Consider the following 13681-nt stretch of genomic DNA (forward strand, 5'->3'; position numbering starts at 1 on the left):
TTTCAAATTTAGATTTTTTTTTTATTAAACCAGAAATCTGAAACAAACGCATGGCACAACACAGGAGCCACTGTTCCGTCTATCCGTGCGTCTCGTCACGTGTGCAACTTCGGGGAAATACGCAGACCGACTACTACACTCACCTAAAGGATTATTAGGAACACCTGTTCAACTTCTCCTTAATCCAGTTATCTAATCAACCAATCACAAGGCAGTTGCTTCAGAGCATTTAGGGGTGTGGTCCTGGTCAAGACAATCTCCTGAACTCCAAACTGAAGGTCAGAATAAGAAAGAAAGGTGATTTAAGCTATTTTGAGCGAGGCATGGTTGTTGGTGCCAGACGGGCCGGTCTGAGTATTTCACAATCTGCTCAGTTACTGGGATTTTCACCCACAACCATTTCTAGGGTTTACAAAGAATGGTGTGAAAAGGGAAAAACATGCCACAGTCCTGTGGGCGAAAATGCCTTGTTGATGGTAGAGGTCAGAGGAGAATGGGCCGACTGATTCAAGCTGATGGAGCAACTTTGACTGAAATAGCCACTCGTTACAACCGAGGAACGCGGCAAAGCATTTGTGAAGCCACAACACGCACAACCTTGAGGCGGATGGGCTACAGCAGCAGAAGGCCCCACCGGGAACCACTCATCTCCACTACAAATAGCAAAAAGAGGCTACAATTTGCACCAGCTCACCAAAACTGGACAGTTGAAGACTGGAAAAATGTTGCCTGGTCTGGTGAGTCTTGATTTCTGTTGAGACATTCAGATGGTAGAGTCAGAATTTGGCGTAAACAGAATGAGAACATGGATCCATCATGCCTTGTTACCACTGTGCAGGCTGGTGGTGGTGGTGTAATGGTGTGGGGGACGTTTTCTTGGCACACTTTAGACCCCTTAGTGCCAGCTGGGCATGGTTTAAATGCCACGGGCTACCTGAGCATTGTTTCTGACCACGTCCAACCCTTCATGACCACCATGTACCCATCCTCTGATGGCTACTTCCAGCAGGATAATGCACCATGTCATAAAGCTCCAATCATTTCAAATTGGTTTCTTGAACATGAAAATGAGTTCACCGTACTACAACGGCCCCCACGGCCACCAGATCTCAACCAGATAGAGCATCTTTGGGATGTGGTGGAACGGGAGCTTCATGCCCGGGATGTGCATCCAACACATCTCCATCAACTGCAAGATGCTATCCTATCAATATGGGCCAACATTTCTAAAGAATGCTTTCAGCACCTTGTTGAATCAAGAATTAAGGCAGTTCTGATGGTGAAAGGAGGTCAAACACTATTAGTGTGGTGTTCCTGATAATCCTTTAGGTGAGTGTACGTCACAGGCTGTTTACCTGACAGTTGGCTTGTAAAATGTCGTTATTATACTGTAAACAAGACATTTCTCCCATTGCTTACCATCTTTAACGAAATCCTAACAAACACGTTGTGGCTGACACGAGGAACCGGCCTCTAGCGCCACCTTTATTGATATTATCCATGATTGTCATCTTGGGCTCCCATCTCTCCACCTCGTTTCATGGTTTGTTTCTTATTTGTTACGTCGGCTGTGATCGTTTCATAGCTTAGTCGCTCAGCCTACAGCAGCACGGAGCCACTCGAAGGCCTACGTCACGCCCAAGAGCCAGGACTCCCATCCTGGTTGTCATGGTTACATGCCGTGGACAAGCAGGTTGATTTCTATGCACAATATTCATACCGTAGTTAGCATCGTCCATTTATGACACAAGTTGTGTGTAGGAGGAGGGATGTGATCCATAAACACCTGAGCTCATCTGCAGGACAGGTGTGGATGTCACCTGCTGAGCTGAAGAAGGACTTAAGTCAGGACTCTGCACAAGTTTTATAAAGGTGTTCAGACCCAACATTACTCAACACCTAACACAGCTGTGAGGCCTCTGGTCCTGGTTCCAGATGTTTTCCTGCTTCAGCAGGCCTGATTACATCATCAAGGTCCTGCTCATAAAAAAGCAGGGAAACATCTAAACCCACAGGACCAGGACCCGGTTCACAGGTGCAGGTCAGTCCAGGTACTTGGGGATGCAGCCCTCCAGCTGGACCAGCTCGGGCCACTGGTCGTACTTGTTAGAGGCCTGGTCGTTCTTCACATGCTGCAACATAAACACAAGGTCCATCAGAACCGGGCCAAAGTCTGTTTCAGTCTGGTTTCTTTTCTGGGCTCACCTTCTCCATGCTGCTCTTCACAGATGTTCCTTTCCCACCCACGAACACCCACGTGTCCCTGAATCCCAAAGTCTGGATGGCGGAGCTTCCCAGATCTGCGATCAGCTTTCTGGCTTCGTCGTTCAACCTGTTCAAACACAAAACAGAGGCGGTGAGAGAAGAACCAGCCGACGTCTGAAGGATTCTTCTGGCTGTCAGATCCTTTACTTTGTGGCCGGCTCATCGTAGGATGCCATCAGAACTACAGAACCCGTCTCAATGGACTTCAGGAACTTGATGAGCGTTTCCACATCTGTAACACACAACACTCATCAGTCACACGTGAAGTTCTCAGGAAGCGGATCAGAACCTGCTGGGACTTACCACCACCGTACATGTCAAAGTGATCGGTGTTCAGAACCTCTCCTGTTTTACCTGTCAGAGAAGATCCCGGTGAGTTCAGCAGCAGAATCAAACCCGACAGCTCACTTCACAATAAAACTCTAAAATCCAACAACAAAATAAAACGGACGCTTTTATATTTAGTTCATTTCAAACAAATTTAGAAAAGACATCAAATCTACGGTCAGCATGAGCTTCCTTAGCGCTGCACGGACTCCTACCCTAGTCCCCACAACCCCAACTACAACGCACACACTAGTGCTTCAATCCTACTGCAGCAAATCTACAGAACAAGCTAGGCTTTAAACGCAATCACCCACCCCTCCCCTTACTGGGCCATGTCCAACAGAACCAGAAACCTGCATTTCCAGGAGAAACGAGAGAGCGCTAAACACAGTCTGAAGTTGCAGGTGTGATATTCTGGCCACAGGGGCCGATAGGGGCTGGGTGGCCTTTCATTAACCCTCTAAAGGCTCATTTTAGCACAAACTGGCTCAAGAAAACAATTCAAAAACATTAAAAAGTTGCATAATAACGCTTTACCTGAGCAGACAGGTAAGAGCCTCCTATTGGATAATTACTGCAGGTTATTTAACGCAAATGGTGCAACGAGCTGCTTCTCATTTCTTAAAACAACCAGGTGGAAAGACACATCCGGTGGTGAAGATGTTAGTCTGTGTGAGAAGGGTCATGTCATCGGCATCGAGCAGAGAAAACATCTAAGGAGATGCAGAAACGACTAAAACTGGGTTCAGAACTGTCCAACGCTTTACAAAAGCTGGTCTGAGGAGTCCAGATGGACCCTGGTGCAGAGTGATGGTGCACCAGGGTAAGAAGAGAGGCAGACCAAGTGATGCACCATCATGCCCAGTGCCTACTGTACAAGCCTGTGGGGGCAGTGCTATGATCTGGGCTTGCTGCAGGTGGTCAGGTCTAGGTTCACCAACAGGATGTGCTCCAAGAATGACCAGGTTAGTCCATCTTCCCTGACGGCACAGCCATGTTCCAAGATGACAAAGCCAGGATTCATTGGGTCAGATAGACAAAGACTGGTTCAGGGGGCATGAGACATTATTTTCACATCAGAGTCCAGACGTTAACCCCATCTTTGGGATGTGCTGGAGAAGGCTTTGTGCAGCGGTCAGACTACCGTCATCAATGCGAGATGTTGGTGAGACATGGAACATGGATGGAGACAAACCTGGTGAAGCTTATGGTAACACCAGCACAGTGAGTGTTAGGGCTGCGACGATTATAAATTTTGGTGGTATGATTATAATCTGATATTCATGGTTTCATGATTATTTCACAATAATTAATTTCCCATCTGTACTAACACATGAATCGCACATCCTATAAATGACTGATTAAAGCCACGATAAAGGCTTTGAACCCCCGAAGTATCTGTTGATTTTCAGGGATCTTTGCTTAGAAAAATTCACTCCACTTCTGATCTGCAACGTGTGTTTTATCTCCACCAATAACAAGCATGGAGGAGTTCTGCTGTGTGGTGGAGTTGCTAATGCTAACAGTTAGCTTCTCGTTCTCTGCCGTTTCCTGGACGCTAAACCAACAACAGCCTTCCCCGTCGTGAGTCAGATGGGTGAGTCCATGAAAGTTAGTGACATTGTGACGTAGATCTGTCAGGATTTTCTAATCCTAGAGTTTCACCGTCTGTTTTCTATCAGAAGCTAATGTAGGAGATAGGTGTAGGAGACCATTTTCATGTTTAGCCTGCATGAGACACTCAGAGTGACCCGTTAGAATCAGAAATAATCATTAAAACAGTGTTTTTCAGTGATCCACACCTTTAATTATATTTGCCTGAAGACCTTTTTAGAGTTTGTGTAAAAACACAAATGTTTAACTGTTGACGGCTGGGTTAGGGTTAGCGCTGAAGGATGGAGACTCCTACTAGTGCAGTTATGAACATTACTGATGACTTTAATGTAATTTCTACTTGTTCGTATCTTTTCCAATTTCATCAGTAAGAATATTATTTAGACAAGGATAAATTATATTATTGTTATTTAGAACAGGAATTACAGAGCGTTGATTAAATATTAAAATGGCTTGCCGTACAGCTGGTTGTAGACAGAGAGAAATGTAGAACACCACATTATGAACCGATGTTCACTGGATTGTTTTAATATTACTGTTAATCTAACGTAATCTGACTCAGCTGGAGCCAATCTGTCTGCGTGATAATCTGCCAGCTCTGCAGAAGGACCACCATCTTCTGAGTTTCTATAGCAGCTTTGGGAGGCTAAAATATTCGCTCACAGCAGCCTTGCAGCACTTCGTAGGTGGAAAACGGATCGGTCCCGGTGGTTGTGGACGCCATCGTTACGTCGATGTGCGTTCCCTTGAGCGCGGTTTATTTTGCAACCAGCTGCGTTGACCCATCCACTCACTAAAGCGCGTGTTCTAGCCCTGAAACAAAGTACTCATATAACTTTTGTTTGGCTGAGTTCAGCTTTTCTGTGGTGGAGGAGACGTGTTTAAGGGGCTAGGCTTAGCTTTCAGCTCGTTTCCTGTTGCAGCTTTAAGGGGGGCTCACCGTTTAAAGTCACAATGTTGATTCCAACGCCGGCGTTGTTCAGAACCGATCCAACAATCCTGAACACAAACAACAACCCTGTGACCTACAACATACACAACAGAACCACACAGAAAGCGTCCAACAGAACCACAGGAGGACCAGAAGAGGCCCAGTGGGCCCGGCAGCAGCTCCTACAGGTTGTTGTTGATGCAGATCTTGGGAGGAACAACGTTAGCAGCTCCGCTCTGGAGGAAGAAGCTGTAGTGGTCATACGGGCAGCTCTTCTTCATCAAACAGGTTCCGTCTACAGAGAAACCACTCAGTGCTCTGGGTCCAATCATGTGGCTCTGATCAAATCAATCATCACTCACCTGACTGAGTGGAGGACATCTGACTGGAGACAGACCCGTCCCTTGTTAAAGCTGGACAAACAACATTGAACCATCAGATGGATCCAGAAGGTTCTGAAGAACCTCTCACAGAACTTATCAGGTGAATAGATCGACCTTAACCCTTACACCTGTAGATCCAACAGAACCGGAGACGGTCTGGTGGTTCTGTAGAGAGATCTAATGGTACCTTTGGACGGGTCGCTGTAGAGCTGCAGGAGAACAACCAGGACCACAACCAACAGGATCAGAACCAGCGCCGCCTGAAGAAACCCTGAAAGGGGAACAGGATAGGTTATTTTGAGGAGCTGGAGTTTCCTCAGCCTGGCTGGTTCTGCTTTGACCCAAAGATCCAGATGTTGTCATGACAATAAACGGAGGTCCAGGAGCGAGTTCTGATAAGTCTGGACCATCTGAGGTGGGCCCTCAGTTATTGATCGTACTCACGAACAGGTCTGTGCATAGGAACGATTTTACACGTATTCACCAGTTTGTGCGTAACTTAACAACAGCTACGGTGGAACCGCAGTACTGAAGGTCTCCGTCGTCGATGTTCCTTGTCCAGAAACTTTACTATAAAATTATTTTAGCCAATAAACTATTATGTCGGTGGAAAAGGGGATTTTTCGTATAAAACCAATAAAAGACTCGTGACTGATGGGAATCTGACGTCATGGCTGACCCGTAGAGGATTCAACAGCACATGCTCTCAGGAGGGAACGAGTCCTCTGTGAGCGCTCGGATCTCCTGAAGGAGATCTGTCTGCAGCTGTGCTGGGTCTGGGACGCTGTGGAGTGACAGATAAACCGCACAGATCCGATTCCAGTCCTATTTTACAACTAGAGAACCACCTCTGCTCCCCATCACACAGGCGTTGCCACGGTAACCAGACCGAACGACGGCTCAGAGGCTGCACTCAGACGTTTCCTAATAAAACAAACTCCATCCAGAACGACTCGAGAACCCGTTACTGCGTGTCAGAACTCGGCTGCCCGTGTCGTCTCCAAAACCCCGTCCACCAATCACATTGCCCCGTCTTGAAGGAGCTGCACCGGCTTCCTGTAAAATTTCGGATCACTTTCAAAATCCTTCTTCTTGCATAACCTCGCCCTCCATATCTCAGTGAACTGTTGCAAGTGAACGTCTCCACCCGTCCTCCATCCATCTCTCAGCGCCCCTGTCCCATTTGTCTTCTGAGGTCCAGAGCGTTCAGTCGCCCTGCTCCTCACCTCTGGAATTCTCTTCCACCTGAGATTCTCAACCCGCCCGTCTCATTTATCTGTTTTACTGATTTTTAATCTATATTGAGGTGATCTTACTTTGTTTCATCATCATGTGTTCTTTATCTTACTGTGAGGTGACCTTGAGTGCCATATAAACAAACTGAATTATTATTATCAGATTGAATCTGCACCGAAGGGCCTTGAGTGTCTGTTAGTGCTTGTTTTTGTCTTCTTAAAGAGCAAGTCACCCCTAAATCAACTTGTTTTTGCTGATAAACTACATAAACGAGTGTCTAATCGTGCTGCAGACATGTGTAGTCAATAATTTGGCACTTCAGTGCATCTTAGTTAAAATTTAAATATTCTGCCTAAAACTGTCAGTGTTGTGCCGTCGTCAGGTAAAAACTCTGCACTGCATTTGAATTTAAATCTGCCACCGCTATTGGCTAAGAGGTATGCTATGATGTAAACTGGTCCTTATGATGTCACAATGTCGTTGTGAGCCTGTGTGTGTGTGTATTGGTTTGCGGCTCCGCCCTCTCGGTCTGCAAGGCAACAGCATTTGTTGCATTTTTCAAACATGAAGAGGGAGTTGAGTAAGAATCTGGCAGGGGTTGACTTGCTCTTTAAACTTTTGCTTTGCACCATCTTCCATTGAGAAAGAGAAGGAAACTCATCTGTGGGTAATCCTGTTGTCTAGTAGCTCCGGTTTGGGCCAACTGAAAACAATGAGTGCAATCAGGGGCTGTGAACGAGCTGTTTCTGCCCTCCCCGAAAACACTCATCAGGTGATCTAGGTCTCAACCACTGCAATCAGCTGCTGCATGAACACCTGTTTCCAAATAGTAGCACAGCATAAGTTTTGGTGTCATAACTGAAGCGTCAGCCCTTGTGTCTCAGCCCCTCCGGGGTAAAGACATACGTATTTACCTGCGCGTGTCCACAGAGCAAACAAACTCGACCCAGACGCTGCTCCATCGACACCTTGCAAAATGTGCCATTATCCTATACCTGTGATCACTGGCTTCAGAGAAAGGTCACACACAGCAAATCGCTTTCGCAACCTTCAAAACCTCCTCTCGCTAAAACCAACTCCCCCCGAAGACACCCACCTGTCTATGGGACGTAGGAACTGCCAATCAGCTGTAAACAAAGCAGACTTCATTACTGCATAAGCAAACCACCTGTAACTCGATGCACTGGCTCTCACCGAGACCTGGATCAAACCATGTGACAATGCTACCCCATCTGCTCTGTCAGTTAACCACACGTTCTCCCACACTTCTCGTGCATCTGGCCGAGGTGGTGGAACGGGCATGTTAATGTCCAACAAATGGATATACAGTCAGTTGCTACCCATCACTAAATACAACTCCTTTGAATACCGTGCCATCCAGGTAACTGTCCCGAAAAAATTATTTTTGTTTGTCATATATCGTCAACCAGGTCAACTCGTAGACTTTCTTGATGAACTCGACACCCTGCTCTCCTCCATTCCTGAGCACGACTGTCCCACAATGGTCCTTGGAGACATGAATATTCACCTGGACAATCCCAGCTCATCAGGCTTCCTGTCACTAATGTCATCATTTGATCTAAAACTAGTACAAAGTCCTCCAACTCACAAAGCTGGAAAAGCACTTGACCTCATTTTCACCAGAAACTGTGCCATAGACACAATCTCTGTCACACCGCTGCATCTTTCCGATCATTACTTCATCCATTTCAGCTCAACTCTACAAGGGAGGTCCACTGCTTCCTCCCCAGTGGTCCCATTCCGCCGCAACCTCCGCAATCTGGCACCCAACCACTTCTCCTCTCTTGTTGCCTCCACTCTTCCATCTCCCAGCACATTCTCTGCTTATGAAGTGAATGATGCCACCGAGTCACTCTGCTCCACACTCTGCTCTTGTCTTAACAACTTGTGCCCTTTAGCCACTAGACCTGCTAGATCCTCTCAGTCGCACCCTTGGCTAAATGATACCCTCCGGTCTCTACGCACCAATCTTAGAACTGCGGAACAGAAATGGCGCAAAACAAAAGATTGTCGTGATCAATTGAAATTTCATGAATTACTGTCCTTATTCTCTGCCAGCATCACTGATGCAAAGAAAGCTTTCTACACTGACAAAATTCTCAGCTCTACTGACTCTCAGAAACTATTTTCAACATTCAAAACTCTGCTCAACCCTCCGTCTCCACCTCCAACCAACAATCTATCAGCTGACACCTTTGCCTCCTTCTTCACTGACAAAGTGTCAGCTATAAGCAAACAGTTTACTCAACTGGCCACTCCTGAACATTCACTACCACAAACTCCTTCTAGCCCACCCATCTCAAGCCCTACTGCTTCATTTTCCTCTTTTCTCCTCTCACTGAGAACTGTGTGTCCAAGCTTCTCACGTGCAGCCGCCCTACTACATGCCCACTCGACCCCATTCCGACTAAGCTGCTCCAAGCTATTGCTCCTACAGTAGCCGCAGCAGTCACACATGTGATCAACGCTTCACTGACATCCGGTACATTTCCGTCCTCTCTCAAGCATGCTCAGGTTAAACCGCTGCTAAAAAAAAAAACATCTCTTCCTCCAATGAGAACTCATGTGGAGAACTACCGACCTATCTCTCTCCTCCCTTTTCTGTCCAAAATCATTGAAAGGGTGGCTTTCAAGCAGATCACAGAATACCTCTCACAAAACTGTCTGCTTGACCCGTACCAATCTGGGTTCAAAAAGGGCCGCTCCACTGAAACTGCTCTGTTAGCAGTGACGAAATCCTTAAAAGAAGCTAGAGTGACTGCCAAATCCACAGTGCTTATCCTGCTCGACTTATCGGCTGCATTTGACATGGTCAACCATGGCTTCCCTTTGTCCACACTCTCTAGCATGGGCATAACAGAGACCCCCCCCCCCACACACACACACACACACACACGTCATCCCCCTGCGACTCTGTAGTCTTTATATAAATATCCAATTACACCACAGCTGCTAGCCAATCAGAGGAGAGATATCCACATATCAGGAAGTAAGACTAAATCCTGTTGTCTGAAGCTCCAGCTGAATAGGGAGTTTAAGCCACGCCCACCTGCTTCCGGACCACGGGTCCCTCGAAGAACACTAAAATGAATGCAAGTCAACACGGCTAAAAACGCTTGTTTTGTTCCATGGATTTCACACATGATGTCCGTGAATTTTAAACACATTTTGATACCAAGAACACACTTATTTTCTAACGGGGGGAACGGTATTTTAGGTTTTGTGTGAAAATAAGTCCAGGACTACAAATGTGCTTCATGAAAGTGACGTCATCGAACCAGACACGGAGAAAACTGGGAAAAATGGCTGTAAGTTCAGCAAACTTTAAGTCCTTTCTTCAGGAGGAAAGAACCACCATACATCTGGTCATGTGGTGAGTAGCAGCTACGCTAGGGGGAGGAGCTTCTGTGGTGACATACCGACGTCTGGTGTGTAGTCATGCTAATTACGAACTTTTACAAGCTGATGAATCTCACAGTACCTGACAGGCGTGGTCGAAACACCATCATTACTTTTCATTTAAATAGACGTACATGTTGATCCAGGGCGGAGCGGGTTAGGAGATGGCTCTTTTAGCCCCGATCAGAGACCCATGAGCCGACCGGGAGGGGAGGGGACTTGGGCTCCCTGTTCAGGCACTTCTGGGCTTTTTCCCCTGAGTAGGACTTACAAGGCATTCATTTCTACTAGAAACCACTGCAGATGTAATAAAAATGACTGAAGTTGATATTTAAAACATTGCTGATCTTCTGATTTGGGTCAGAACCATCAAGCTGTTCCATCTACACTGGCTCTGGTCGCAGCAATAAACCAAAATCACAACTCACATCTGAGAAGGTTCCATCTGCTGGTTGTGTGAGTTTTACCTGGAAGGCAAAAACAGAAGGATTCAGGTGGAACTTCCTGTGAAAGACCAGAACACCTGAAGCTTTTACAAGTGCAGCTATCAGCAAAAACAAAACAAAACTAACCAATCAGCAGCTAAAGCTTGTCCTGCCTCACAGGTAAACAGGAAGTCATAAGAATAAAGACACTGACCAACTCTGATGGTGAACATGGTTCTGATGTCCGGCTGCCGTTCCCTCGGAGGAGACCTGAGACACTCCAAAACAAACAGGATCATCCGGTTCCACCTGGCCTGCCAGGTGACAGCCAATCAGCAGCTGCTGTGAGGAGGAAGGAGGCGGGGCTCAGGTGGATAATAGTTAAGGGTTAAATTTTGTCTTTCATGTTTGAAACATGTTTGATTTTAGCTTCATAGGAATTGAAATATTGATAAGATCTATTATTACTATTACTGGTAATAAATGTAATCAGAGTATTATTACTCTTCCTAACTGCCTCCACTTTATCAGCCTGAATCACTGTTGATGCTCCTGCTGGAAAAGTCTGAGTATTAGTATTATTATCATTAGTAGTACTAGTACTGACCAACAGCAACGATAATACTAATAAAGTAGTTCCTAATCAAACTAATCTGACTCACACCTTACCTGTGAGTTTCAGGGCAGGGGGGGCGTGTCTTAGCCTGGAGCCAGTTTTTCCTGGTGGGGAGTTTGTTCTCCTGGCTCCGCCCCCTGGCAGATTCTCAGGTGTTAAACAACAAAGCAGTGAGACTTTAACCAAAAGGTTTATTAATAATATCATTTATTAGTTATTTCATAGAAACCCCTCAACAATAAAAGCTCTTTACCCTAACCCCCGGTTCTGCTGCAGCAGGACCGGGTCAGAACCAAACAACCATCTCCATGTTCTGGCCCACAGCAGTAGGTTCCTCCTCACCGGCCCATCAGAACCAGAAGCTGTTCAGAGGTTTAGCACTCATCTCTTCGTGTTTGAGCAGCTCATTAAAGGTGCTCTGGACCGGAACCAGGACCAGGACAGGGACCGGAACCAGGACAGGGACCGGAAGCAAGACCAGGGCTAAGACCAGAGCACACACACACACACACACGGAGGGTTGCCGGTTTGAGCACCGCTCGGTCCTTCAGTCGCTGGACACTCCTGCCCATCCCCACCTGCTGGTGGAGGTCAGAGGGAGCGGTGGCTTCTGTCAGTGTGTCCCAGAGCAGCTGTGGCTACGATGTAGCTCATCAACACCAGGATGTGAATGTTATAAAGTGTCTTGGGGGGCTGTAGGACTCCAGAAGGCTCTATATAAACAGTCCTGGCATCTCACCTACATCAGGCTGCTGAGGTGTCCCGAGTGTACCACAGAGTTCAGCATCAGGGTTCTCTGGTCCAAGACCTCCCTCTCGCGGCCTAGCGCCTCTCTGTCCTGCTCCACCAGGGCTCGGTCGCGCTCCAGCGCTGCACGTTCTCGGTTCAACCAGAGCCGCTCTGCCTGCATCGCTGCCCTCTCTCTCTCTACAGCCACTCGGTCTCGCTCCACCACCTTGCGCTCATGCTCCAGCACCACCCGATCCCGCCCCAACACCTCCCACTCCTGATCCAGCGGCCTGTCGCACGGCGCCATGCTCCGCTCATCTCCAAACACTTCCTCGTCAAAGTCAGAGCAGGGAGGCGGGGGAGGTGTAGGACGGAGCCTGTGTCGAGGGGCGGGGTCAAGATGCTGATCGTCCTCCCGAATGACCGGGATGAGGAGGGGGGCGCTGCTCGCTAGACGGCCTTCCATGGCTTCATTCATCAGGTGGAACCACGGCCAGGAGGATGCGCTGTCCGCAGCTCGGTCCACCCCAGCAGGAGGATACTTCAGGTCCTGAGCAGAGGGGGTGTTCAGACGCTTATCAGAAACACACTTTGGGTTGAGGTGCATGTGGATGGAAACCGGTAAACTTATGTTAAGTCAAAAAGAATCGTTTTAATCTCCTCTGAAACGAACAATCCTGGTAAGACCTGATCCATCCATCATTCCACTCCTCTGACCACCCGCCCCCTCTGCACAAATCACACCTTCTCAGCCCAAGGCAGCGGAAGGGGAAGCAAAGCCAGAACTGGTTGTCTTCTGTTAGCGCCGGGCTCTACTGGCTTTTTAAGCTCGCGTAGACGCATCTTTGTTCACATGCCTGCTGCGCTGCATGTAGTACCAGAGTCCTCCACCAGGGTGCGCCAGCATTAGCAAGCAACCCAAACCCACATAAGGCAGACGTTTAGAATATGTGTCATCATATTATAAATACCTGTTCTTGTTGGGAAGGGTTTAGAGGACGGACCTGGTGTGTGTGTGTGTGCGTGCGTGCGTGCGTGCGTGTGTGTGTGTTTACGCTCTGGAACAACCAGTGACTCCACCCCCTAGCCAATCAGTGGCTGACTGTTTTTGGACCGGGTCGGAACGCTAGGAACCACAACAAGGCAGGAATTTAAAGGCCGGGGGAAAACCGTTGGAAAAGAGCCGGGATTGTTCCTTACCTTGTACCTCCTCTTCAGGTTGTCCCACTTCCTGGCCATTTGGTAGGTGGAGACTTTCCCCAGCAGGCCGAGCTCCTTTAGGATGGCTCTGGTGTTGGATCAGAACACGCCAGTTAACATGGAACCAGAACAGGAACCAAACAGATTCAGGGATCCTTACTTCCAGGCAGCTTTGGCAGCGTTCCTCCTCCCAGTGAAGAGCAGCTCATTAGCAGCACGGAGTTTAATCATCCTCCTGGTGTCCTGATCCGTCACTGCGACACAAATGGTACCGTTACATGTTTACAGCTCGGATCTGAAGGAGCAGCTAATGAACAATAAAGCCTCAGAGCTGCTCCTGGTCTGTTTGGTCCCGATTCTGGTACTGGACTAAGCTGGAGACCACAGGTACCAGGTGTCACCAGCTTGGACCCTAAACATCTGATGTCCAAAACCAGGTCAGACCAGGGTCCGTGTTTATCAACCAGACTCACGCAGATTTGTGTGTATTTCGTGCATGGAAACACTTTTATGCATCGTGCGTAAAAATGTTCCT

General features: G+C 47.6%; 2 protein-coding genes across 6 annotated transcripts in view; both read right to left on the minus strand.

The window, feature by feature from the left end:
* On the minus strand, nucleotides 1-11356 carry LOC107389113 (protein FAM3C). 2 transcript variants are annotated; one of them, XM_015965062.3, is made up of 11 exons: nucleotides 11271-11356; nucleotides 10816-10943; nucleotides 10605-10643; nucleotides 5708-5791; nucleotides 5500-5550; nucleotides 5324-5432; nucleotides 5147-5205; nucleotides 2569-2619; nucleotides 2413-2497; nucleotides 2206-2332; nucleotides 1-2132 (listed from the first exon to the last, which is right to left on the minus strand). In XM_015965062.3, the coding sequence occupies exons 2-11, from the start codon at nucleotides 10898-10900 to the stop codon at nucleotides 2043-2045; spliced, it is 780 nt and encodes a 259-aa protein (XP_015820548.3). In that variant the 5' UTR covers nucleotides 10901-10943; nucleotides 11271-11356; the 3' UTR covers nucleotides 1-2042. The 2 variants fall into 2 exon arrangements, with proteins under 2 accessions (XP_015820548.3, XP_054589297.2); XM_054733322.2 differs by having other exon boundaries at nucleotides 10816-10940; nucleotides 11271-11345.
* The window catches only part of LOC107389112 (uncharacterized), a 15756-nt gene continuing 13196 nt past the window's right edge, over nucleotides 11122-13681 (minus strand). For 2 of the 4 annotated variants that reach the window (XM_015965060.3, XM_054733319.2), the window contains exons 12-14: nucleotides 13307-13400; nucleotides 13147-13234; nucleotides 11408-12496 (exon numbers count right to left, since the gene is read on the minus strand). In XM_015965060.3, the coding sequence (XP_015820546.3) occupies nucleotides 11957-12496; nucleotides 13147-13234; nucleotides 13307-13400 (722 nt within the window). In that variant the 3' untranslated portion in view covers nucleotides 11408-11956. The other 2 variants (XM_070550474.1, XM_054733320.2) reach the window with 2 other exon arrangements.

This window comes from Nothobranchius furzeri, chromosome 4, assembly GCF_043380555.1.
Source record: "Nothobranchius furzeri strain GRZ-AD chromosome 4, NfurGRZ-RIMD1, whole genome shotgun sequence".
Taxonomy (NCBI): domain Eukaryota; kingdom Metazoa; phylum Chordata; class Actinopteri; order Cyprinodontiformes; family Nothobranchiidae; genus Nothobranchius; species Nothobranchius furzeri.

Bases quoted from the DNA above. Each gene is read 5' to 3' on its own strand.
- LOC107389113 (XM_015965062.3), bottom strand. From the start codon at position 10,900: ATGATCCTGTTTGTTTTGGAGTGTCTCAGGTCTCCTCCGAGGGAACGG. The intron at 5,551-5,707 runs GTACCATTAGAT...TTGTTTGTCCAG, and splicing joins CTACAGCGACCCGTCCAAAG to CTTTAACAAGGGACGGGTCT. The intron at 5,206-5,323 runs GTAGGAGCTGCT...GTTTGTGTTCAG, and splicing joins ATCTGCATCAACAACAACCT to GATTGTTGGATCGGTTCTGA.